The sequence below is a fragment of the Terrapene carolina genome, unplaced genomic scaffold (assembly GCF_002925995.2).
Source record: "Terrapene carolina triunguis isolate 2854851 unplaced genomic scaffold, T_m_triunguis-2.0 Scaffold130, whole genome shotgun sequence".
NCBI classification, from domain to species: Eukaryota; Metazoa; Chordata; order Testudines; family Emydidae; genus Terrapene; species Terrapene triunguis.
In genome coordinates, this window is record NW_020664481.1 from 11,121,420 (window position 1) to 11,149,091 (window position 27,672).

At 44.1% G+C, this 27,672-nt stretch overlaps 1 protein-coding gene across 1 annotated transcript; it reads left to right on the forward strand.

Annotated features, from left to right (window-relative positions):
* Positions 1-70: 70 nt before the first annotated feature.
* On the forward strand, positions 71-27,655 carry APCDD1L (APC down-regulated 1 like). The gene is made up of 4 exons (XM_024195900.2): positions 71-362; positions 19,095-19,269; positions 21,689-22,247; positions 25,732-27,655. Exons 1-4 carry the CDS (start codon positions 326-328, stop codon positions 26,497-26,499), a joined length of 1,539 nt encoding a protein of 512 aa, XP_024051668.1. The 5' UTR covers positions 71-325; the 3' UTR covers positions 26,500-27,655.
* Positions 27,656-27,672: the final 17 nt, after the last annotated feature.

A 27,672-nucleotide genomic window follows, 5' to 3' on the forward strand; every position in this document is an offset into this window, starting at 1 on the left:
GGGAGCCTCTCGGATCCGAGTCCTGCCGAGGGGGAGACACAGGGGGGTGGTGGTTCATGAGCCCCCTCGCCCCGCTGTCCCTCCTGGCGGGCCGCACGAAGGCAGAATAGCCGCGGAGCTCCGGAGCAGCCTGTGCTGGGGCTGACACCCTCCCTCCCCCGGGCAGATGAACTTCTAAGGGCTCCTCCTAGCCCCACATGGCTCCGCGGCTCTCCCGCAGGGTCCCGCTCCACTGAGAACCCGAGCCAGCGATCTGCCCCGGCCAGCCAGCGGGCTCCGTTCCTCCTCGGCGGGCAGGTGGGAAGGAAGCCGGCTGGATACCACCATGGGCCAGTCCTGGTGCCTCATTGGGCTGCTCCTAGGTAGGTGACACTTCGGGGCCGTGCATTGGAGGGGAGGAAGGGACCCGGGGAGGGTGGGTTCTGGAGAGCGGTGGCAGGGATGTGCCCTCCTCCCCCCATAGATAAGGGTCTGCCAGCATCCAGGCTGGGTCCTTTTGGTCTTCAAGTTCCTCCCCGGCTCTCTCCGGGGGGGTACCTCGGGGTGGCACTGGAGGTGGGGGCCCCTTTCCGCAAACCCAGCCGGGAGCGCTCCCTGAGGTCCGATCCGCCAGACTTTTGCTGCGCAAGGAAAAGTGACGCTCCGCAGCTCACCGGACTGGACGTGCACCCAGGCAGGGCTGTGCGTGTCCCCTTTCCAGCTCCGATCTGTAACCGCTCGCCAGACATTCAATAAAAGAGCCGAGTTAATAACGACGAAGAGCCCGGGCACCGTCCAACCCCCCGAAGTGGTTGGTGATGGGGGGAGGGGACTCTTGGCTTTATTGGGGTCCCCCCATCTCCCCAGGCTTGTCTGGCTCTAAGAAGGCCCCGGGGATGGAGGGTTTCCATCCTTTGATTTGAATGGACTTTGCGATACTTTCTAGAGATATTTCCAGCGTTTCTTCGGCATGAAATACAAGTAGTGGGGGGCTGGAAATGCCTAAGTGGACCGGGAGCTGGTATTGATCTGCTCAGGGATAGCTCCTGGAGAGGAGTCTTTCACCAAAGCCCACATGTTGGGCTAACACAGAGAAGAGAGGCAGCCTCTGGCTCCCACCCAAAGCTCCCTGACTGCTGCTGAACATTACCCCGCAGAGCGCCTTTGCAAACTGCCCGCTAATGATCTTTCTTTCCCGCCCCAGACAGTGGAGCAAGATAGGAGTCCAGGGGGGAACTCTAGCAAGGGCTGGGAGACTCTTCCTGATGCTATTTTCAACCGCCAGGGCTGGAGTTCCTGGGACCATTTTCCAGGAAGAAGCCCAGAGGCACCTGGCTTGGAGGTGAAATACATCAGAAGTATCTCACGTCTCCAAGAGGAGACACATCGATTTCCCCACTGACCTCTAGGGTAGCTCCTAGACACTCCGAACCTGGCTGCCGGCATATTTGCGCCCCACCTTTAGACCTGGCAAGGTTCACATCTCAACCACCACAGCTTTAGCAAGAGATGTCTCTGGATGCTCAGAGCTCGAGAACATAATCACCGCCGTGCTGGCGACGAAGAGCAGCAGCATAGGGCGACATGATTCCCCATTTAAAAAAAAGTGAGCCTGTGGGAGGGAAGGAAACTCTCTTTATCGCCCCTGCTTGGACAGCATGTTTCCCTAAAAAACACAAGGGAGACTCAGCTGAAACTGTTTGTCCACGTCCGGTGTGAACTCCTCAACAGAAAAAGGCAGAGTAAACTATAGCATTGAAGGGAGAACGGGTGATCTTGAGGCGAAGGAGCTAGGCTGGAGGGCTAGAGACCTGTCACAGACTTCCTCTCTGTGACTTAAGTTTCTCCCTCTGAAAAATGGGGAGAAAAATATGACCTGCCTCCCAAGGGCGTTTGGAGACTCCGTTCATTCATGCTTGTCAAGTACTTTGAGATCAAGGGGCGAAAGGCAACATGTAAGTTCAAAGCATTTAAAGCACTAAATACAGTCAGCAAGAACTCAACTCGGCCTTTTAAAATACTTAGTTGTGAGACGATCTGGTTTTGTGTGCCATCTGTCACAACGCCTGACGGTGATGTTTGAAGGAACGTACCATCAGACCTTCACGTGTAAACAAGATCAAAGCTAACAGTGGCTTGACCAATTGCCCGTCCAGCTGTACCGTCTCAGCTGAACTTCACAGCCTTAAGAGTTTCGATTTGCGCTTTAGAGTCAAACCAAACACATTTAATAAGATAACAGAAATTGGCAAAAGGTGGCTATAGACAGATACCATTTTTACCCCACCTTGCCTGTGCCAAAACTCCAGAAACAAATGACTTTTGTCCCCTTCCTTACCAGTTTATAATCTGTAGCTCAAGTTGATGGCAGCATTTTGCCGCTAGTGCGTAGGAACTGAAATTCATTAATGGTGAATCATTAAAAGATGATGTTCAAAAAAAGCATGGATTGTACATAACTAACCCTTCCCATCTCACAGAATATAAACTGGTAAACAGGGACCGGCTGTATGCATTATATTTTCAATGTCTGGCAGCCCTGTTTGTTTGGATAAGGAGGGTTATACAATAAATTAGCACTTTCTAGCTGTTGATTTCTCAGTGTTGTTACATTTGCAATACATCATTTTAGAATTAGGAAGGTAGGGATTTAAAAAAATTATGAATATTTTGGGGATGTGGCTTAGCAAAGGGATAAGGAAACCAAAGGGACTGTATAACCTCGCTTAGGTGCTTTCTAATTTCAAGGTTGACTTTCACAGCGGTTGTATATCATCCATGAAAACGTTGTTTTTATAAATGACATGTGCTATGTTGTGGGCAAATATAGGAACCCACTGAAAGTAAAACCTCTTTCCAGACTTGGTTCTGCCAGATGCAGCCTCTTCTAGGACTGGATTCCAGCTTTGGTTTTCTCCATAGCAATTTCTGGCTTTTGAAAATTTCCTTACTCAACAATTTGTGCTTGTGGGGAAAATATAGAAACCACAATATATTTTTTCACGTATGCTTTTTTCTTTTTTCATCTCAGCCCTATCTTTATCTATATCCATATACTTTGCAACGTGGCTAAACTATCATTAGGGAAAGAGCAAACAGAGTCAAATCGCAGGATCATAGCACATTAGTTGTTGATTTTTTGGGTCGCTTTGAAATAAAGAGTAAAAAAAAACAAAACAAACAGACAATAAATTAGCAAGCAAACTTGGTCTATATTGAACATGAACAGAAGGCAATATTATTACATTGTCAGTAAAATATGTATAAACTTGGTATTATCCTTTTATGGGATTCACTTTCTAATCATATAATTGAACTCAACTGTTGATCTTATCTTACCCCTGACCCCATAATTTTCAAACTTAAAAATAAACAGTGAAAGGCAAGAAGTCCTTTTATTTTAAAACTGGCTAGGTTCTAAACCATTTCAAAGAAGCTACCCATGGAAAATATCGGTGTGGTGTATTGGAATGTAAAAACGTTAATGAAAGTTTAGATAGAAATTGAGCAAGCCTCTTATGGTCTTACGTTTCCAAGAATGAGTGGTTCTTTGGTGAAGGAGGATCAGAAATCAGAGTCAGTTACTTAACTCAAAGAAAGGAGATTGATTTCTATTATTAGTTATTATTCCCTGGGCCCCCTCCTTACCTTCAGCATTATACAAAAGAGAGACCCAGCTCTGGGCCCCATTGAAGTCAATGGGAGACCTTCCATTGACTTTAATTAGTTTAGGATCTGGCCTGAGTTGTCTATCTATATACTTTAAGGGTCCATTTCTGCTCTTATAGCAGTCAATAGACGTTTTGTCACTGATATCAGTGGGAGAAAGATTGGGGCCTAATTTAGATTAAACTATGAGAAATTGCACAAGGATTTAAGCCAGCAGTGTTCAAAATAGAATGACTGAAGTGGGGGAACTCTTGTAATGGGCACCACGGATCTGAGTGGGGGAACTGAACAAAGGAAATCTATGGGAAAGGAAGAATGCATATCTCAACCTGCCAAGCCCCAAATGTGGGGTGCAACATGTCACAAAGACCCTAATTGAGGGACACTAAAAGTGTTCTTGCAAGAAACTTAAAATGCTGCTGGATTCATTCTTCTCAAGTAAATAACTTTTTTCATAGGCCCAACTTCATGATCCTTTATTTCTGATGTAACCAGTGTTCAAGAGTAAAAGTGAGTAGGTAACTTTTTGACTCAGTGATGACTCAATTAAGTGACATCAGGAAAATAAGGGACACTGCCGACTTACGTTCTGCAGAACAGGTCCAGTTGAGTCCTTGATGGACTCCTCCTTTTAACTCCTTCTTTCATATGTATTTTTAACCAATCTCGGCCAATCTTTTGATTTTATCAGCACAAAGATTTTTTACACTAACAGATATGCCAGGTCATACAGCTTCTGTTAGAAAACATTTGCAGGCACTTAGCGCTAGTGTACTTTTGCTCACTTTGAGTATTGGTAATAATAAAGCTATATCCTGCCATTGAAACATGCAAAACATCCACTGCCAATAGAAGTCATATTCTGTCATCAGTCAATTCCCCAAACAACCACTGAAGAGTCACTCACAACTCCCACTGAAATAACTTTAAGCACTGAATTTTTGGCCCCACTGAAGTGAAAGGCAAAATGTACACTGAGCCAGGACTTCACCCTGTATCTTGGGATCAGTTTACACCAAAAACTCCCACTGGCATCAGTGGAATTCACCTCAGCTCTCACATTGAAGTTCATGAGGTATGGGTGAGGTTATGTGGGGGATGGATTTTTTATTTCCCCTCTTGAAACAAAATACAATGATACTTTGTTTTCCATGTTTTTCATATAATTTTCCAGTTAGGCCACCTGGAAAAGGCCAATGAAAATATAGATGACAGCAGAAATTTGTGTCAAGAAAGTCCTAAACTTTGTTAATTTAATAGTGCAAGTGCAAGTCCTAGATGCAGCATGTAGGTTGAACGTCGGCTTTAATTTCAGCATCTGCCGGCAGCATTTAAGAGAACTGGAATGCATCAAAAGTTGGCTAATATTGACAGGCAAAATAGTAGACTGAAATTTCAAACTATCTAGAAACCACACCGAGACCCCAAAAACATATGTTAAAACAACTCTAATTCTATGCTTTAACTCAATGAGCAACCTTTTTCTTTGGTCACTCGTGACTGAGTTAAATATGTTCCCTTGTGTCTTTATTTCGGTACGTGTTACTGGTCTGGTGACATGTATCAGTTTAATACCTTACTGTGGAATCTCTTTGAGACAACTTCCACCATCAAGCCAGCTAAAGTTCCGCAACTGAGTGGCTCACATTTTCTTTAGGGACAGTCTCCAGCTTTTCATGGTTCTCCACCCTGCAGGCCTCACTCATGGAGACGAGGAGAGACCTGTGTCCTTTTGAAATAAATCTGTTTGTTCCTATTATTCATCTCTCTATTATTGTAATGCCTGGAAGCCCCATTCATGGACCAGGGCCCCATTGTGCTAGGTGCTGTACACACACAGAACAAAAAATGGTCCTTGCCCCACAGAGCTCACAATCTACCTTCCTATAGTCTGATTTTCAAAGGTATTTAGGTGCCTAATGGGATTTTCAAGAGCGCTTAAATAGATTTGGCATCTGATCCCCATTAGGTGCCAATCTGAATCTTTAGGCACCTAAATACCTTTCAGAATCTCATTCCCCGATTCCTATGATTCTGGTTTCATAGAGCCAGGCTGTGAACCCCTTGCTCCCACTGATGAGCCATTACTGACACAGGCAGTTCCCTTGAAGACAATAGGGTTACTCAGGTGATTGTGAACCTCCGGGAGCAAAGCCCATAACAGTCCGAGATGCAAAGACTGTTAGATATCCAGGCCTTCTTCCTGCCAAGGCTGGCTTATTCCCTACTGTAGACTCACTAATGCTTTGTGCAGGCTACTCTAAAATATGCCAAAGGAATGGGTTGCTACAGTTTAATAGATTTCAGTGTCAAGAAGTTTATCCCAATGTTCAGGCTACATTTTTCCTTTCTTAATTCCCTCCCAACAGAACCTCTTTATTCACCGTAAGGAATTCCTCCCCTTCCTGGGTGTTTTTAGCCTCTGAATATTTATAGACTCATCATATCCATCCCCCACAGCCACTTGTACTGAGCTCTCTAAATCTTTCATTGTAACTCAATCCCTCCCACCCCCTAATCATTTTTGTTGCTCTGATCTCAGCACCCGCCAATGCCCTTTACATCGAGCAAATGCTATATTTATGTTAATATTATATAGTAGGTGGTCCCTTGTGCTCAGGAGCCACATAAGTGATTTAGACATTTGAAATGAGGTTGGCATTTCATAGCCAAGCTGTCGTCTGATTACCAGTTCCGCTCTTGAAAGCTCTCTGGGAAAAAATATGCTTAGGAATCACTATTAAACAGGGCCAGGACGGCCACTAATAAAGCGTCTCCGTGGAGAGGTTACATGAGATCTGCCAATGCGTAGGCATTCTATAAGCTTGAAATGACTGAGTGCCATTCATTTCAAAAGGTGTGTCTTGTTTTCTGCTGAGTTTCCATCTCTTCTAAATGAAGGGAGATAGGTGCGATTTGGTAAAAAAATATGGATTCCAATGAAGGTTTCTCTTTTATCTAGTCACAAATACAGTACCAGAGTAGTGCCCCACCTTGTGTGTGTATGTGTGTGTGTATTAAACAGAATGTTGGCCCCCAAATCCCACCAGCTAGGCATGCAGGAAAGTGGAGATGGGTCTCAGTAACTCAACCCATGTAATTAAAAGCAAACCTGCACCCTCACTGGTACTCTAGGGAAAAAAACCTTGAGTTTCCTAGTTATTTCTTTGTGTTTGGGGTTGCTCATAGATTTATCAGTGCCAAACTTTTACAACAAGCTAGGTCGGAGTTTGACATAGCTCACAAAGCAGCACTGCTGCCTCAGTCTGTTGGCTTTCTTCAGTGCTTGCTGAGACTAAACTCAAAGCAAATCAGTTCTCTGGTCTATTCTTATGTCTCCTAATTAACCCTCCTCTCTCCATGTTGTTAGGCAGGTACATGTAATTATCAGGCATTACCACAAGGGGAGCTCTGTGTATATGTTCTAAGCCCACAGCAGGACACATTAAATATATATAAACACACCGCTATCCCGATATAACACGACCCGATATAACATGAATTCAGATATAACGCAGTAAAGCAGTGCTCCGGGGGGAGGGCTGCGCACTCCGGCAGATCAAAGGAAGTTCAATATAAAGCGTTTTCACCTATAACGCGGTAAGATTTTTTGGCTCCCGAGGACAGCGTTATATTGGGGTAGAGGTGTATATGGAGATATACCTATCTCATAGAACTGGAAGGGAACCTGAAAGGTCGTTGAGGCCAGCCCCCTGCCTTCACTAGCAGGACCAAGTACTGATTTTGCCCCGGATCCCTAAGTGGCCCCTTCAAAGATTGACCTCACAACCCTGGGTTTAGCAGGCTAATGCTCAAGCTACTGAGCTATCCCTTCCCCCCAACTTGTCCATTATACTTAGGGCCCCAACAAATTCACAGTCATGAGAAATATGTTGGCCCATGAAATCTGGTCTCCCCCTGTGAAATCTGGTCTTTTGTGTACTTTTACCCTATACTATACAGATTTCATGGCGGAAACCAGCATTTCTCAAATTGGGGGTCTTGACCCAAAAGGGAGTTGCAGGGGGGTCACAAGGCCGGTGGTGTGGCTGGGAGCCAGGGGAGTGGAGCAGGCTGGGGCCGGGTTGCTCTACTTACCGGTGAGTGCAGGCCCGACTGCTTCTGGAGCCCTCAGGGGAGTGGGGGTGGGCCTGGGGCGGGGAAGAGATGGGGAAGAGCAGGGGCGGGGGCCCTGGGGAAGAGCCGGAGTAGGGGCTGGAGCAGCACGCAGCTGCGCAGGGCACCAGGAAATTTGGTGCCACAAATTTCCTGGTGCCCTGCGCAGCTGCGTACTTTGCGTATGGGTAAGGACGGCCCTGGCTGAACTCATGACATTTACAATTTTAAAAATCCTATGACCATGAAATTGACCGAAATGGACCGTGAGTTTGATAGGGCCCTAATTATACTGAAAGCACCCCAGCTACGCTGGCCTGTGTCGACTGGGCAAGGGCATAGCTAAATACATGTTGGCATTGACCTAACCACAACGGCTAAACCTATGAAGGACCATATTCCCAGATGGCATTGCGCAGAGGTTCCCTTGTTTGACTTTTTGCCATTGACCAATTGGCTATGGGAGATTGTCTCTAGTTTCTGGGTCCACATAATATTTTGGTTAAAAAAAAATTAGTAGAGCAGTTCCGCCTGGGCCACAGCCAAAATAAATTATTTGCCAGGTGTTTCGAATATATTTACACATAAAAATGAATAAAACTTGTGCAATTAAAATACAGTGGATGCTGATAAGTATAAAATTATTTGATTAAAGCATGCTGAGGTCTCAGTGAAATGTGCTCTCTGCCACTAGTACAGAATTTTATTAATATATCTCTATGGCCCTCTGAAGTGGATTCTGCATATGCCCCTTGCTTTGTATACTGTATTTTGGTACAGAATCCTCTGTATCTGTTTCCTCCTGTGAATCCCTTTATTCTCAAAACTGACTTCATCGTGGACTGGGTTTTTTCTATCAGTTTCATGTTAAAGCATTCAGAGTGAGTGTTTCCTGAGTAAGGCCCTGATCCTGCACCACTAAATGCAATGGGAGCTTTGCTATTGAGTTCAATGAGCGCAGGAGAAAGAGTAACCCCATTTATACATTGTGTTAGGCCCTGTTTTTTTCTCTCTTGGTAAACTACCAGAGAAGGCATTTTAAACATAAGTAATCAGATTTAACCTGGGCAACACTAAAGAAGACCCTGAAGGTACAGGAGACAGTGTCTCCTTCACTCCCATCCTCTCTAGCCCAAATACCAGCTGTCTTGTCTGACATGCTTTTCCCTGTTTTCTGTTTCAAATGTGTAGGCCAAATCCAGCCAGCCTAGCTCAGGCAGAATTCCCACTGAAGGCTTGTGGGATTGAGCAGTAAACTCAGCAGGAATAGAGACTGAGGATGTCTGTGACAGCTCTAACTTTTATCTTGTTTATCTTGACTCAGTAGGGTCTGGCATATTTTAGAAGGAAAAGCTGTACCGTAACACCAGTGTCTCTGTAGAAATGAGTTCACCAGGCTATTAATCTAAATGAAACACTAAGTTACAAAAGAATAGGGCCAAATTCTGTCTTCACTTATACCCAGGTTGAAGTCAATATGGTGTCCAGGTAGATAAGGAGGGTAGAATCAGGCCCATAGTTGTAGTCATACTTTTTTATAATTGCACATTTTGACTGAAGTAAAATAATTTGAGGTTGGTATTTAAAACAGAAGCAAATATTGATCGAAACATTACAAATACAACAGGCCCTATATCCTATTTGGGGATATTGGGTTTGTTTGATCGCTTAGAAAACAGCTCTGAAAGAAATATATTGTAACTTCTTTGTTTCAATCTTTACATTGCTTTTTACTGCTGGAATGACATCACACTGCCAGCCAGCCAGTGACAGTTATCTGAAGCTGTGTGATGGATTTCCTAGAGCTCCTGCTTTCATAGGATGGTATCTCTGGCAATAACAAATCCTTTTCCGTGATTAACATAAGAATGGCCATGCTGGGTCAGACCAAAGGTCCATCTGACCCAGTATCCTGTCTTCTGACAGTGGCTGGTGCCAGATGCTTCAGAGGCAATAAACAGAACAGGGCAATCACTGAGTGATCCATCCCTTGTTGTCCAGTCCCAGTTTCAGGCAGTCAGAGGTTTAGGGACACTCAGAGCATGGGGTGCATCCCTGACCATCTTAGCTAAAAGCCATTGATGGACCTATCCTGCGTGAACTTATCTAATTCTTTTTTGAATCCAGTTATATTTTTGGTCTTCACATCCCCTGGCAATGAGTTACACAGGTTGATTGTGTGTTGTATGAATAAATACTTCCTTATGTTTATTTAAATCTGCTGGCTATTGATTTCATCGGGTGACCCCAGGTTCTTGTGTTATATGAAGGGGTAAATAACACTTTCTCCACACCATTCATGATTTTATAGACCACTATCATATCTCCTCTTAATCATCTCTTTTCTAAACTGAACTATCCCAGACTTTTTAATCTCTCCTCATATGGAAACTGTTCCATACCCCTAATCATTCTTGTTAACCTTCTCTGTACTTTTTCCAATTCTAATTTTTTGAGATGGACAAACAGAACTGCACACAGTATTCAAGGTGTGGGTATACTATGGATTTATATAGTGGCATTATGATATTTTCTATCCCTTTTTAAATTCTTCCTAATATTGTTAGATTGTTTTGACTGCCGCTGTACACCGAGAAGATGTTTTCAGAGAACTATCCATGGTGATGCTAAGATCTCTTTCTTGAATGGAAACAGCTAGCAGAGGCGTAGCGAGCGCCCTCCGTACCCTCCGACCGGAGGGGGCCCCGCAAGGAAGGGGGCCCCTAAAAGTGGCAAAATAAATACCGCATTCCAGTTTCTGCATTGTAAGGGGCCCCGCCCGGACATATGTTCGGAGGGGGCCACCGTTCGGAGGGGGCCACGTTCTTTGTTGCTACGGCCCTGACAGCTAGTTTAGACCCCTTTATTTTGTATGTATTGTTGGGATTATGTTTTCCAATGCGCATTATTTTGCATTTATCAACATTGAATTTCATCTGCCATTTTCTTGCCCAGTCACCCAGTTTTTTGAGATTCCCTGGTAACTCTTTGCAGGTAGCTTTGGACTTCAATATTGTGAATAATAATAATAATAATAATTTTATATTATCTGCAAAGTTATATAGAACTGGCATCCTGGCAAACAATTTCCTCCTCCAACTTACTAGACTACACTCTGATCTCAAGTCAAGAAAGCATCACTAATCAGGAAGGGTGCTTAAGCACATGCTTAACTTCAAGTGCATGCTTATGTCACATTGAAGCCAATAGGACTTAAGCGTGTCTTCAAGTGCTTTCCTGAGCTGGAACCTCTGTTTGCAGACATGGAAAATGCAAAATAGTGCTGAGATTCATTGTATTATAGTTAATTTTATAACTGATTTTAATACATAATATAGGTCTTCCCCACAAAATTGTGCTCTTGGGAAATTCTTTATTTTGAGCATATTAAAAAGCCTGCTAACTTAATCTCAACACAAATTCAAGAGAAATTGATTTGGTAAACTACAACCATTTTCCTTGCATTTAGAAGAATCGTCATTCTTTTAGCAGCTAACCCCAAATCCATTCTGCATGCTTTCTCAGGGGAGAAGAATGGCAGAGGAATGCTTTGTTAATAACGTCTGTGTGGATAAGTGTAATTCACTTCTGCAGAATACATTTGTATGTTTCTTATCCATAGTTTTGTTCCAGTCTGAACATTCCTTGCCAAATATCAAAGGTTTTGTGTCATTCTTAAATAAAGAGCTACGTAATTCCCCATGACTGTAGGCACTGATCTTATCCATGCGAATGGGTGACTTAATGAAACATTAGAATTATAAATGGAAATAACAACTTTGGCCATAGGAAGCAACAGCATGTAGCAATCTAGCCCTGGAGAAGAGTTGATCTGCAGTGCCTAATTTTGTTGCAAGCTGTAATGTGGGCAATTTCTTCTCTATTGATTGATAAGAAACAAAGCTGTATGACTAAACTCAACTTTTTTTTCCAAAGTCAATTTGCTTGGTAAAACACAAACAGAATTTGCCTCCAACAAGGCATATTAGGCTATTTCTCTCCTGGGTTTTTTAATTATTATTTATTTAAAAGCCGAGAAGTGGATCTGAATCAGTGTAGCAGACCAAGCAGACCAAGTGGAAGAGAGATGTATGCAGCATAACCTCTCGTGAGATGGGTTCTAGTTTAGAGGTCCAAACGTGCAGCTCTCAAAATCTTCTCTTAATTTGAACAGGAATTTAGCTTGACTAAGGACGGCAGGATATGCCCCTTCATGAGTTGATATTATGCCCCTGATTTTTAAAAAGCTGCATGTGCAAATGTGTGTGCAAAATACCTACCTAATTTGTGCGTGTGCATTTGGTTACTGCAAGGGCAAATGACTAAGGGCCTGCTCCAACTCCCATCGACAACGATAGGCATTAGATCAGGCCCCACTTCCAGTAATTGGCATTTACAATTGCTTGATCTAGATGTGCAATCATTATAATGGTGCACATAATTGGCTCCATTATTTGGGGGCTAGGGGCAGGTACTTTGGATGCGGCACAGGTAGCTGTTACTTAGTAGAGAGCTGGAAAAACATATTGTGGTGCCTAGTGATGGGTCCTTTGGAAATTCCTGTGGTTAACAGATATGGATGGATGGGCAATGAGTATATAGCAGGGGTCACAATGAGGGCTTCTCCTTTTAGTGATTGCTTTTGCTCTGTAGATCAAGTGTGATACCTTTCCTTCTCCCCTGTTTGAACCTTCTCTCCTGAGCCCCCTTAAACCAAAGTATATGCGGATTCACTGAAATGTCTATTTTGGGGTGGAAAAAGGAACTGCTCTGACTCCCTTGGCAGTCGCCTGAATGAGAGGAGGACAGGTGAGTGATAGGACTTTATGCTGTTCTTATTTAGAGTAGAAATGATCTCAGGTAGAAATGAGTAAGTAGAAAGTAGAGTAAATGAGTAGAGTAGAAATGAGCTCAAGCTACAAAATTCAGACCTGGATCTGAACTCTTCCAACTTTGGGGGTGTTTGGTTCAGAGCATTCAAGACACAGAATCATAGAAATGTAGGGCTGGAAGGGACCTCAAGAGGTCATCAAGTCCAGGCCCCTGCACCGAGACAACCTAACCCATTCCTGACAGGTTTTGTCTAACATATTCTTAAAAACCTTTAGTGATGTGGATTTCACAATGTCCTTTGGTAGCCTATCCCAGTACACCTCTACCTCGATATAACGCTGTCCTCGGGAGCCAAAAAATCTTACTGCATTATAGGTGAACCGCGTTATATCGAACTTGCTTTGATCCACCGGAGTGCGCAGCCCCACCCCCCCAGAGCACTGCTTTACTGCGTTATATCCGAATTCATGTTATATCGGGGTAGAGGTGTACTTAACTATCCTTATAGTTAGAAAGTTTTCTCTAATATCTAACCTAAATCTCCCTTACTGCTCATTAAGCTGATTACTTCTTGTCCTACCTTCAATGCTTCTGGAGAACAATTGATCACAGTCTTCTCTATAACAGCCCTTAACACATTTGAAGACTCTTATTGGGTATCCCTTCAGTCTTCTTTTCTCAAGATTAAACATGCCCAGTTTTTTTAACCTTTCCTCATAGATCAGGTTTTCTAAACCCTTTATCATTTTTGTTGCTCTTTTCTGGACGCTCTTCAATTTGTCCCCATCTTTCTTAAAGTGTGGTGTCCAAAACTGGACACACTACTTCATCTGAGGCCTCACCAGTGCCAAGCAGAGCAGGACAGTTACCTCCTGTGTCTTACATACCACACTTGTGTTAATACGTGCCAAAATTATATCAGTCTTTTTCACAGCTGACTCCACATTTACAAGACCAAAATTTGGCCCTTTAACTCTAGTACCTCTGGTCAAATCAAAATATTTCACTGTATGCTGTAGAATAATTAATTCATATATTTTGAGCTGTAGCTAAATTCAGATTCTTGTCTCACTGAAGGATGTCAGAGCTACAAAGGAATCTCTCAAAACTGGGTGACTGGGCAACAAAATGGCAGATGAAATTCAATGTTGATAAATGCGAAGTAATGCACGTTGGAAAACATAATCCCAACTATACATATTAAATGATGGGGTCTAAATTAGCTGTTACCACTCAAGAAAGAGATCTTGGAGTCATTGTGGATAGTTCTCTGAAAACATCCACTCAATGTGCAGCGGCAGTCAAAAAAGCTAACAGAATGATGGGAATCATTAAGAAAGGGATAGATAATAAGACAGAAAATATCATATTGCCTCTATATAAATCCATGGTACGCCCACATCTTGAATACTGCGTGCAGATGTGGTCACCCCATCTCAAAAAAGATATATTGGAATTGGAAAAGGTTCAGAAAAGGGCAACAAAAATATTTGAGGTATGGCACAGCTATATGAGGAGAGATTAATAAGACTGGGGCTTTTCAGCTTGGAAAAGAGACGACTAAGGGGGAGATATGGTTGAGGTCTATAAAATCATGACTGGTGTGGAGAAAGTAAATAAGGAAGTGTTATTTACTTCTTCTCATAACACAAGAACTAGGGGCCACCAAATGAAATTAATAGGCAGCAGGTATTTCTTCACACAACATACAGTCAACCTGTGGAACTCCTTGCCAGAAGATGTTGTGAAGGCCAAGACTATACCAGGGTTCAAAAAAGAACTAGAGAAATTCATGGAGCAATGGCTATTAGCCAGGATGGGCAGGGATGGTGTCCCTAGCCTCTGTTTGCCAGAAGCTGGGAATGGGCGACAGGGGATGGATCACTTGATGATTACCTGTTCTGTTCATCCCCTCTGGGGCACCTGGCATTGGCCACCGTCAGAAGACAGAATACTGGACTAGACGGACTTTTGGTCTGACCAGGTATGTCCGTTCTTATGTTCACTTTGCCAACGTTTGTTAATTAGGCCTCATGACACCTCTGGGCATGGAATCTTGCCCGTTTTGCATAAAATGAGACACAGGAATAAGTAATTTGCCTAGGAATACAAAGAAAATCCATGGCAGAGTTAGGACTAGAACTTGCAGGCCTGCCTCCCAGTCTCCTTTGACCATAAAATAGCCATCATGCCACTTTAATATGGAGTCAATGTCAACTAATCCTGTAGAGGATGCTAATGTTTCAAAATTAAAAGACTAACCAATTGGACTGGATTTTGTGTACCAGATCAGAGACGGGAAAGGCTAGTGCAAGCCATAGAGTGGGGATGTAGCAGCCCCCTTGCTGAACATAAAGGGCTTTAAAAATTAGAAAAACAGCATATCAATGAGCCTGCTGCAAGGAAGACCCCAGAGCACTCATAAGATAGTTTTCCAACTAGTCCCAGTACTTTGGTACTTAGAGCAGTAACAGAAAACCCGTGGCCCTGTTCCACTTGCCTTTCGGCAGGCTAGCTTCCGAATCTGATGACTTTCCTGTTTAGCTGGAATCTATTCCCCCTGGGCCCCTCATAGTGCTTTCAGAACCCACAGTCTCAAAGCCATCCAAGCACATTTCCAAGGGCTCTGTCGCAGTGACGTTTAAGTTCCAATGAGCTTTTCCTAGAGCAAACGGCAGTTTTACAGCAAGGTGACTGAACTTGTAGACAGAATAACAGACCCTGGGTGGGGAGGCCTCGCTTCCCTGGGCGTTCAGAAGACTTTGCATTGCACAACAGAAGCTTAACTGCTCCCGTTGCCATTTGACCTGATCTAGGGTTCATCTGCTGAGCAGTGGCAAAGCTTGGTGCTGAAGAATGAGCATTGAAGCTGTTTCATTAGGGATTTATGCCTTAGATCAGACTAAGGGTTTTTTGGGGTGGGGGAGGTCTATTAATGCCCTGCCATTGGCCAGATCCTCAGCTGGTGTAAATCGGCATTATTCTATTGAAATCAATGGCGCTAAGGCTCTGGCCCATAGTGTTGGCATTTGTTTTAAACACTGAGTGACTGCGCTGTGGAATTTTCACTTATAATCTTGCAGAACATCCCATGTCTTTATGTGCTGGCTTTGGTCGAAAACACCTTCCTAAGGAGAAGATTTAAGGCCTTATTCCATTCCACAAGCCAGGCTCAGATCCCGGGTCGTTTGAGCTGGCCCTTCAGTGATACACAGTTGGATGATTTGGTTTCTCTTCCCAAATTAAGGGCCCTGTTGTAACAACCCCCCCCCGCCCCAAATAGTCAATGGAGTCAATGGAGAGTTCTGCTTGTTTTAAAATATATATATGTATGTACAGTATATATGTATATGTATGAATATATCAGTGGCACTTTGCTGGCAAAAAGAGGAACAATTGCTTTTTTTGTGTGTGACATATATGTAACGGGTCAGATTGTGGCCCCTTAGATCTACTTATGGGTCGGGGTGTTCTCCAGGCATAATTCCCCTCCTCCAGACAGCAGGAATGTTCCAGTCTCACCATTTCCTCCTTTCAGAGTCCTATCCCGGACGTCTAGAGTCCTCACGAGGTCACAGCCATAAGGATGGCCCTAGGGTGACCAGACAGCAAGTGTGAAAAATCAGGACGGGTTGGGGGGGGGGGGTAATAGGAGCCTATATAAGAAAAAGAGCAAAAAATTGGGACTGTCCCTATAAAATCGGGACATCTGGTCACCCTAGATGGCCCTGGCTTCTACATGGTTTGGGGGCTGCTTTTTTTCCACAGGAGATTGGGGTGGGGCAAATGCTGCCCCTCTGAGGTGATGACGAGGTAATCTCCAGAAGGGAAACCTCACCAAAAAAAGGCCCCTCCTACAGCTTTTAGGAAGGGACAACTTGGTGCTTAAATGGCAGTAAAACCAGTTCAAATGTTTGGCGTTGGCCAACGTCCGGCAAGTCTTGCTCTGTAGATGCTTGCTCAGAAGATAAATATATATATATACAGTAAACTGTCTCCTCAGCTTGCTTTGATAGACAGGCGAGAGAGCAACCTCTGTCATCTGCACCAGTCGTTGAATGAAATCTTCCAGCATGCTGCTAGGGAAATGATAGACCAGAGTTAGAGTGAGCCAGCCCCCAGCGGGCCAATAAAACGAATGCAGCCCAGTGCAAGTCTGCAGGGACACCTAACTCAGGGACATTATTTTGCTAGATGGATCAATATAAGCCAGGGTTTCAGGTGTTTTAATTAGAAGGCATGTCATTTATTTATAGTGGGCCGAATCCTGCAGGTTCTCATTTAGGTCTTACTCAGGCAAACTGCCAATGGCTCCAGCAGGAGTTTTGCTTGAGCAAAGAGTGAATAAACATCCAAAGAAAGTCTACAGGATTTAGCTGAGTGTTCACACATTCCCTAAGCCAGTAACATCCGTTGTTACGGGAAATGAGGTAAGTGACAGAGTTACTGTCCTTATGGCGGGCGACAGGAGAGGCTAACGTTCCCATATTGTAATTCCCTGGTTCAGTGGCGGTCTCAACAATAGATTAAAAACTGAGCGAGGACGAAGAGCTCTCAGTCATATTTGAAGATTTCAGCTGTGAGCTGAGTGGGTTCAGAGGAATCTCCAACTGAGCAACAAATAAAATAAAATTATTCACGAGTACTAACGAACTAATGGCCTTAGTTACAATTATTTGGTTTTTATGTTTGAACTAGTTTTTCTTGAGGTCTGTGAACAGAGCTTAGCCAGTGAATATTCAGGCTGTGTGAATTAAAACATGAAGCGAATGGGACCTGTGGGTACTGAGCACCTTGCAGGATTAGACCTCAGATGCCAGGGGTCGGCAGCCTTTCAGAAGTGGTGTGCTGAGTCTTCACTTATCCACTCTGAGTTAAGGTTTCGCGTGCCTGTCATACATTTTAATGTTTTTAGAAGGTCTCTTTCTATAAGTCTATAATATATAACTAAACTATTGTTGTATGTAAAGCAAATAAGGTTTTTAAAATGTTTAAGAAGCTTCATTTAAAATTAAATTAAAATGCAGAGACCCCCGGACCGGTGGCCAGGACCCAGGCAGTGTAAGTGCCACTGAAAATCAGCTCGCGTGCCGCCTTTGGCACGCATGCCATAGGTTTCCTACCCCTGTGCTAGCAGATCTCTCTCAGCCTTTCTAATGTAGGTCTGTTGCTCTTCTGCACATACAGAGTTTGAGCTGTGAGGTTTGCCATTTTATGGGCCTGCAGTGATCTTCATGGATCAGAATATGGGCACCATCCAGACTGGTTGTAACAACAGGATTTCACACTCTCATAAAGCCAGCATCCAGACTGAGCGCTGGAGCAACCGACCGTGCTTCAATGTTGTGCAAAAAGACAAGCTAATTTGCAGCAATACAATATGCGATTAAGATGACCAGGCTTTTGTGAATGAGCTCTTCTCTGTGCTGCTGATGCATTCAGCAGGCTTGCTGTCCAAGCTAATCAGGATGCAGCGAATGAGTGATGGGCACAGAGAACACTTGTGCACCAACATCTGTCAGGCAAAATGACTAAATCTGTTGTGTAATGGACGTAATGGCAGTAATGGCATCTGATTTAAAATTAAACTCGTCAGCTTTGCCCCGGCATTCAGTTCTGATAAGTGTCTTGGCATTTCTCTTTAGCCGATGCAGATCATTATTGGTGAAAGATGTAAGGATTTAGCTTCCTGGGAAGAGTGGGTTAAAATTAGTCCCAAACTGAGAAAAAAAGGACCTAGGTACAACAAAAACATGCAGTAAAATGTCCCTTAAAACACTACACAGTTTAAACACAGCTGTGCAAGGTTCTTTGGCAATGTGCTATGTACCTTATAGAGAAAATATAGCGTCATTATTAAAGGCATGGGTAAGTACATTTTAATGAACACTAAAGTCACTCATGTAATGGACAGAATATGAGCCAACTTGTGGGCATTTTTAAGGAACTTGTGTTGCCCCCTTCCCAAAATAATACTGTTGCTTGTTGGGCCTTTGAGACTGCAGAGCACAGAGATTGCTTTGTTCTCTGAATTTATCTTATTTATCTGATCGAGTGCCATAAAGAAATTGACTTTTTTGACTTAAGCGGCTTTCTCACGGTTTCATCTGAACTCCAGGGGGAATAATAAATGCATGAACCGATAATGCTAGGGATCATGAAATAGCTGTGAAAGGCTGGATACTACCACGGCTTTTCAAGCTGTCTCTGTGACGATAATCACTATCCGTGAAACAAGCGGCTACATCTGTAGCTCTAAGACAGGAGAAACAATCCCTTTCTGGCAGAGTTACAGGACTGGATCTAAAGCACCCTGTCCAGAAACTTAGCAAAAGGACCAAATAGTGCACCAGAAATGCCATTGAAGAGCAATTCCTGGAACAGGCAGGTCCCATTTGGTCTTTAAAAAAAAAAACCTTTAGTCAAACTAACCCATTTAATTGTAAAGTGCAGGAGCGACTGCATCCGTGTTCTGAAAGCATCTGTCTTATTTTAAGCCTATGCATCTGGAAAGAAGCTATGGGACGTGCCTGTGTCTCAGGCTCACCAGCACAGCACTGGAAAACTGCACTGGGAGCCACAGTGCCAGTACCAACTGCGCCACCTACAGGACAGCGCTAGAATTTCAGCTCTTCTGCCTCCCCGGCTGGAAGGTCATTGGATTTCTACAGGGTAAGGATCCCAGTAGCCCAGAGGAGTTTGCAGATTATGTGTCTTGCCTCTTTGCTAGACTCTGCTGACAGGGTGAGGTCCCCTTACTAAATAGCATCATCATGGTGCACTGATGGGCACACACTGTTAAACTGTAGAGTGTGCCTGCTGTTGGTGATTTTCCTTTATGGGGAAAGGTTCATGTATTGTTTGTAGCTGGACGAAGGCCCCAAATTAAAGAGCTGAATATCCTTTAATTTTGGGGTGGTTCGAAATGCACTCCCAGAGGTACCATTTGCAGATAGCCCATTACCAAATTAAGGGGCCGAATCAAAATCCTTGATATTATCAGTTTGGGATGTGCTCTAAATCCAGATCCAAGTACTCCCTCTAGGACTTCCTCCATCTCTCTCTTAATTTGCCATGTCTGCCATACCAAAGCTGCAGATGTTGCCCCCATCCATGCCCTCTGGGCTGAGGGAACACACAATACACGGGCTGAGGTTTGAAAACACAGGAGCACATCTTTACCTATCTCATAGAACTGAAAGGGACCTTGAAAGGTCATCGAGTCCAGTCCCCTGCCTTCACTAGCAGGACCAATTTTTTGCCCCAGATCCCTAAATGGCCCCCGCAAGGATTGAACTGATAACCCTGGATTTAGCAGGCCAGTGCTCAAAGGACTGAGCTATCTTTAAAACACCCTGCTGCCTACACATTATTTACAATGTCCTTATGTGAACGGCCTTTGGCAAAGGCACAGTTCTGACTAGCAGCTTCTATTGCACACAATGGAACAGGCTCCAGTGCACCTCTCACTACGACCAGGAGATGAACAGTGGGTCATAAACTCATAGGTGCAGCGAAAGGGAGAGAAAATAAGGGATTTTCAATTTAAGATCTCACAGGAAGCATGCTCGTTTACTTCACAAAAATTTCACTAGCAGCTTCATGAGAAACAGGCTCCCATTTAAGGGCAAAGGGGCGTCTCACTGAAATTACCACCCCTAAATCCTAACCCAGGCCAAACCCTTAAACTAAACTTCTGAGACTGGGCTGAGTTCTGGGGATTGGCCTAAACTCCTGAATGATTAATCTCCCAGGCCAGAGCAAGCATCTGAACTACAGCAAACTTCCACATGCAAATGAGCTTCTGAGTAGTGCTACACACATAGCCTGAAGTAAGCACCTGAACTAGATAGTAAACGCCCACCCGCCTACCCCACAACTCCTCACAGCTAGAACAGGTTTGTAAATAGGATGAGCTCCCAATTGGAGTGAGAGCACAGGCAGAGAGACCAACTTTATAGTCTCTTAGCCCCACCCCTGATTGGTTTTGGCTAATCAGCCCCCTCCACCTGACCCAAAATGGAGTCGCGCAGGCATCTGTGTGTATCCTAACAAGGGCAATGAAAAGGAGACGCCCCCGTCCCTGCAATGTGCATTCTGCTGTAAGGGTCTCAATATTACTAACCCCAAGTGTTCAAAAATCAGGAGTCCGACTCCAAACGAACGTGAGATTCTCTGTAATAACAAAGGTTTTCTTTTTATTTGCCTTCTGGTATTTAAGCCTTGAAGGTTCATGTTTTCAAGCTTTTCTCAGCAGCCATGAGGGTAGACACTTCCTTTTTTTTTTTTTTTTTTTAATGAAAGGTGGGATTCTCATGCAATCACATGATGCCAGGAGCTGGGGGCTGTAAGAATAACACCAAATATCCTGACAAAATCATGGGTGTTGGCAGACGTGGGTCTGACTTTCCTGTCTCTAGATGGGACTCAGTAAGGAACTTTAATACAAGCTGCTTATGCTACCCATTGAATCCCATTCACAAACCTCCCCGCTGGACCGCCACCCTTGCTGTGGTGGACAACTCCATCACAGTACCTTGTGATGATGGATGTGGGGTGAGACTCTTTCTTATGTGGTCCCTTATTGGCAAATCTCTGGCATTCACATGGTACTGAGTTCCCCCATTGCTCTGTGCCACCTAACAGAGGAAACACTACTGAATCATTTGTGAAACCATTTCTATTTAAAGCCACTTGGGTGAGGGTAAGGAGGAATGAATTGAGATTCTCCCCTCCCCTTAGTCTTATGGCAATATGCCCTGGGGATAGGATGGGGTGATGCTCCACAGAGTTCTTCTATGCAAAGAAACTCTGATTTGTTAGTGGGCGTATTTTTTAATACCTCTTTGCTGGAGGTGCAGTGAAATGAAATCACCATTGCAGGAAGAATTGTCACTGGGGTAAGATATGGGGCCTTGGGGTCAATGGGGAAGGGAGCATTGCAAAAGTGAGACCCTCTCATCATGGGGTCAAAAGAAGTTAATGCCCCATTAATTTCTCTGTACAAAGAGTCAGGCAGGAATTCAAACCCCAGCTCTTCCACTCAATATGTGACTAAGGATTCTACCACCGATCTCTTCTCTGCCCTTAGCTGTGAGGTACGTCCGGGACCGGAGTTCCTGACCAGATCCTACCTGTTTTACTCCAACCGCTTGTTCAAGGCTTATCAGTTCTACTACTGGGACCCCTCCTGCCACAATCCGTCCCACTCCTTGGTCATCAAAGGCAAGCTCAGGCTGCGCCAGGCCTCCTGGATCACCCGAGGGGCAACTGAGGCAGACTACCACCTGCACAAAGTGGGTATTGTTTTCCACAGCCAGAGGGCCATGCAGGAGATTTCGGCCCGGATCAATCAGACGTCAGAAGGGGGTTGCAGTGGATTCTTTCCACCTGGCCGGTCCTGGGCTCCCGGAGTCCTCTACGAGGTGCTGAGTGCCAAGGAGGGGCGGGATTGCACCACAGCCCTGGGCTTTGCCATGCACGAACTCAGCCTGGTGCGGGTGGAGAAGCATTACGAGCCTCTGCTTCAAACTCAGCCGAGCGGCAGCAGGACAGTGGAGGAACTGTACCTAGGGGACATTCACACCAAGTGGTCTGAGAGGCTCCATTATCGACCAACGGGGTATCAACGCCCTTTGCAGAGCGCTGTGGTAAGAACATCGCTTACTCCTGGGCCACATTAAAAAATGGAAGCCCAGCTTCCCCGGTGTCCCCTGTTTTTTGATGCATGTCTGTCTGCAGCCTGTATAAAGCGAGGTTCTTAAATTATTTACCCCACCTGCAATAGGTCACCTCAGTATTATAATGATACAGACAGAGGTGATGGGCAGAGAGCCTGGCTTAGAAAAGACAAAATTGTGTCTTGTGCAAGGTGCTGGTTGAGGTGGGGTGGGAAGAAAGGGGCGGCCTAACCACAAACGTAGGTTCACAGTTGTATGTGAATCTGGCTCTTCCCCTTACTAAGCTTGTGGCCTTGTAGCTAGCCTGGACTAAGCAGCAAAGAAAACATAATAGAGGGAACAGTCCTCCACGGCTGGGGCATGGAGCAAATAGATTTTCTTTACCCGCTAGGTTTTCACTAGAAATGCAGACTCAGATTCTGTCCTGAGGTTAAAAGTCCCACATCATTATAAGCTCTGTGTGCTGTTATTTGTCTTGCATCCCTCATCTTATTTCTTTGTCCTGTCCTTCAGGTTGAAAGAGGAATGAGGAAACAAGCATCTTCCATTAAATCATTATTCCACAATATAATGCCATTAGCAGGGGAAATAGCCCTGAATACAATTATGTTATTCTACAGAAATCACTTTACTTCAACATAAATAATATTATACAGCAGACGTGATTTATTTTTATTTTTTGCCAGTAGCTTGGTTTATTGCCAGAAAAAAAAAGGTATTATTTATCTAAATCATAACTAAATGTGATTGAGCAGCGAGATGGGGCAAAAAAGCCACTTGTGAACATTACCAGCTGGAACAGGACTAACTCTCATGAAATGCTTCATTTGGGAGAAGGTTTCCACCCTTGTGATACTGCAACAACTGGAATTTAAGAGAGAAAAAGAAAAACACAAAATGACAAACCTCCAAGTAACAGGCTTGGATTGGTATAAAGCTGGGTGTTATCTTGGGCCAAGACCATGTACATGAGCTAAACCAGACGGTAAACATAAACATTTTTAAACGTTAACTTAAAACAAACCTAAGATACTGAAATTCACTCTCTAAATATAGTGCTAGGTTTCAGAGTAGCAGCCGTGTTTGTCTGTATCAGCAAAAAGAACAGGAGTACCTGTGGCACCTTAGAGACTAACAAATTTATTTGGGCATAAGCTTTCGTGGGCTACAGCCCACTTCATCGGATGCATGTAGTGGAAAATATACAATATATATACAGAGAACATGAAAAAATGGGGGTTGCTATACCAACTCTACCGAGACTAATCAATTAAGCTGGGATATTATCAGCAGGAGAAAAAAAAACGTTTGTAGTGATAATCAGGATGGCCCATTTCAAACAGTTGACAAGAAGGTGTGAGTAACAGTAGGGGAAAAATTAGCATGGGGAAATAGTTTTTACTTTGTGTAATGACCCATCCACTCCCAGTCTTTATTCAAGCCTAATTTAATGGTGTCCAGTTTGCAAATTAATTGAATTTAAATGTGCCACAAGTACTCCTCGTTTTTTTTAAATATAGTGCTGTAATTAATCAGCAAACAGCTCTGTAAAGCTCCCCAGCACATGATGTCACCACTTGGGGATAATTAGAAGCTACCATACATTAGAAATAACTTCATGTGACTGGTTTAAACAAGTAAGATTGTTGGCTTCACAATATTAATTTTGTTGGACACAGCCTTCTCTTTTAATTAACTAACGTGCAACATTAGCCTGCACTAGCAAGAGATTCATACAACTTTTCTGATGTCATGACCTGCAGGTCTCAAACCCAGGTCTAGGAGATGCCTGAGGTGGGTGTTAATCATGTGCCCACCCTTCACCTGACACTTTACTATTACCAGCTAGAACCAGGACTCCTTGAAGTCTAACTCAGCTGGAAGACTCTACCCTAAGCCCTGATTGGTGGAACAACAGCGCACCTGATTGGCTTGCTCCCCCTACTTAAGACAGAAGCTAGGAGCAGGAAGTCTGTACAAGTGGGGTGTACCCTGCTTTGGACTGCTCACCCACTGCTATCTATTTCTGTCTTCTGATCTCTTGGTTTCCTGACCTCTGGCTTATCTACTGCCCCTGCACTCCTGGTCTCTGACTCTTGGTTCCTGACCTGACCTCCTGGTTCTGAACCCTGGCTAGTGTGGGAACCTGGCCCACTGCCTTATGTTGATCAATAGGCCTGGCTACCTACAGCCTGGTCCTGACTAGGAGCTATTTTTTAACCTGCTATGGGGAAATACTACTCTTACTTCCTTAAATCTATAACTGTTTTAAAGAAACCCACTCTCCCCAAATTACCTCCATTATCAAAGAATTTCCTGTCTACAGAGAATATATATATTTGCCAACTTCTGGGATTATTTAGCAATAATGTACTGTGTACTGTCAGCACTCATTAGTGTGACAGTAGCAGTAAAGCAAGCTGAAAATGAGTAAATTACAGTAGACTCCAATCAACATGCATGTAAATTACCCACCCTACTGTTAACTGAGTTATTTAATCTTGTTCCATGCAAACAGTTAGATTAGCTAGAATTTCAGAAAATGATCAAATGTTATAATACTTATTTTTTTAAAAAAAAGTCACCATGTACTGACACTTTTCCATATGAAATATAGGAAAAGGTTTCAACTTTGCACAAAGCTCTTATGGAATTAGATTGGACACAGGATTGGTTTGACATAGAGCTTTGGGCAACGCTCAGGCATCGGGGGAGGGGGGAGGGGCTTCAAAATTAAACGCATGTTAGTTGGATCCATGTTTTTCATAGAGTTTAAGGCCAGAGGTGTTTTGACGCTGAGTTTCATGGACTCTTCTAGGAGATGCAGCACCATTTCTTAGCCCTCCTTCTGAGGGTCTCAGCAGTGCATTGGCTTTTCTGGCACCATCTGAATGGATATAAAAATGTACAGGCCTATTTGACAACTCCCAGCAGCATCAGAGACTGCCTAAATAACCTTAATTGGTGGCATTTTCTTTAGGTCCAGGCCTTGTCTAAGTTTTCACTAGGCACATGGTATTGTGGGAACAAAACCTCAGCATTTGTGCCTTGATCCTAACCTCTCAAGTCGTCACAGAAATCTTGCAGTGAAAGAAAACTAGGACATTCCAAAAGTGCATCCCTTGTCCTGCTTGCAGCACTCCTCTTGGACCAACTGCTGCCCTGAGATGTATGCACGCGGCTCCCACTGGCCTTCGAGAAGAGCCAGGTGCTCATCTCCAAAGACACAATTTGGCCCTTCTTCTTTTTCCCTAGAATAGCAGGGGATCTAGGCAGCCCTTTATCTTACTAAACTGCTTGGACCCATTGGGCCAAATTCATCCCTGGTGCAGCCTCCAGGACCTCAGTGAAGTTGCACCAGGGATGGAGATTGGCCTGTTGTTGTTTAAATACTTCGAATGGAGGTTTGCATGTCATATTGTTCATTTACTTTTTGTTTGTTTGCCTCCAACAGCATCATGCGCATCCTTGCCCTGCTTGTGGGATTATATACAGATCTGATGAACACCATCCACCTATATTACCAGCTAAAGCCGAGCTGCCGATGCAGTTAAGTGGCAGGTGGGTGAGTGCTCATTGTGAAGTCCGGCCAGCTGTGCTTTTTCTTACCAGGTACTTCATATTTCATGGCAACAGTCGCACCTGGGAAGGGTACTATTATCACTACTCTGACCCACTCTGCAAGCAGCCTACTTTTACCATCTATGCATCTGGGCACTACACCAAGGGCATCCCATCCTCCATAGTGAGAGGAGGCACAGAGCTGGCATTTAAAGTGACCTGTGCTCGGGTTACAGCAATGGATCAGGTAACAGTGACTATGCTAAACTCCTCAGAGCCAGGGACCTGCGGGGAGACGGGCTTCTGGAGTGCCGGGATGGAGCAGGATATAACGCTGACCAATGGGTGTCTGGCTTTGGGCATCAGGCTGCCCCACACAGAATATGAACTCTTTAAAATGGAGCAAGACATGAAAGATCGCAGCTTGCTGTTCATCGGTGAAAGGCCCACAGACGGATCCAGCCCTGACAGACCTGAGAAGCGGCCCACCTCATACCAGGCACCGCTTATTCAGTGTGCCGGGGCTACCGGAGTCTTTTCTAAACACATCAGTCCACGCTACCTGGGAAAAGAGGATAATAACGGGAATGAAGCACTAAAACCTTTGCCTATGGCCTTTTTATTATCACTTATGGCAATGCAGTTTTTAAGATGGGACTAGATGACTCCAGCTGTGCAGCACAGAATTCAGACACTGGGTGCTAAGACAATTTTATATCCTCTTTAGATAAGCACATCTGGAATCAGCTTTGCTTTGATTCTGTACACATTAAAAAAAATGGACAAAGCAAGAGGTTTTCCCTGCATAACATGCCTGATTATGTATGATGTGTACTGTGCGTATACTTCGTAATTGACCTTCATTGGGCATAAATCTAATGTAGTGACATGGATACATTGCAAATTGTCAGGTAATTTAGCAATACTAAAAAGATGTGTTAAATTAGAACTGCTGAGTCTAGCTTTCAGCATTGCTAGGATATAATTGAGGGCTCTATTCACACAAAAGTCAAATTACCAAAGCGTTGAGGACTCTCTCTCTCTCTCTCTGAAACTGATTCTCTCCCCCTCGCCCTCACTTACTGCTCCGGTAAGTTCAGCTAGCTGGCTTTGGCAAGAGCTCTGGTTCAATCACAGAAACTCATACCACACCCGCTCTCTCTCTCTCTGAGTTCAGGAAGGGCTCTCAGTGGCAGACTTGATGCCATCCTTGCAATCTACAATTTGCAAACTCTGCTTTCTTGTTGTGTGTATGTTAGCTTTCCCAGGCTCTGGGCTGTGATGGTCCCAGTTCACTTCTGTTCATAAGCCAACAATGGGTGAGATACAAGTGACCCTGCCCCCCCCTTTTTGTTATTACCTTGCCCCGGTCATATTACACTGACTGCATAAGGGTTGGGTTCACTCTGTTCCACCTCTCTGTGTTATCACTTAGCCCAAATGTTCTGAGACATGACCAGATGATTTATGACTGTACCACTCACCAGGTATCAGTGAGCCACACACATAGGTGCAAAAAGACACTATACCGATCCTGCGTTACCTCTGCCCCCACTTTGGCACAATCCCTTGTGCGTTTGCTGGCGCATTCCCTTAACAAGGGTCATCAATCCAACTCTGGATTAGATCTCAAACATAAAAATACCACACAAGTGCAAGGATAACATCTGATAAACTTGACTCAGGTAAATTAATGTGAGGGGTGCAGAAGAGAGACTATAATCAGACACCACAGTCAAGTCCTGGCAACAAAAATGATTAAGAGGCTGGAGCACATGATTTATGAGGAGAGTCTCAGGGAACTGGGATTATTTAGTCTGCAGAAGAGAAGAAT

Bases quoted from the DNA above. Each gene is read 5' to 3' on its own strand.
- APCDD1L (XM_024195900.2), top strand. From the start codon at position 326: ATGGGCCAGTCCTGGTGCCTCATTGGGCTGCTCCTAG. The intron at 363-19,094 runs GTAGGTGACACT...TCTTATTTTAAG, and splicing joins CCTCATTGGGCTGCTCCTAG to CCTATGCATCTGGAAAGAAG. The intron at 19,270-21,688 runs GTAAGGATCCCA...CTCTGCCCTTAG, and splicing joins GGTCATTGGATTTCTACAGG to CTGTGAGGTACGTCCGGGAC.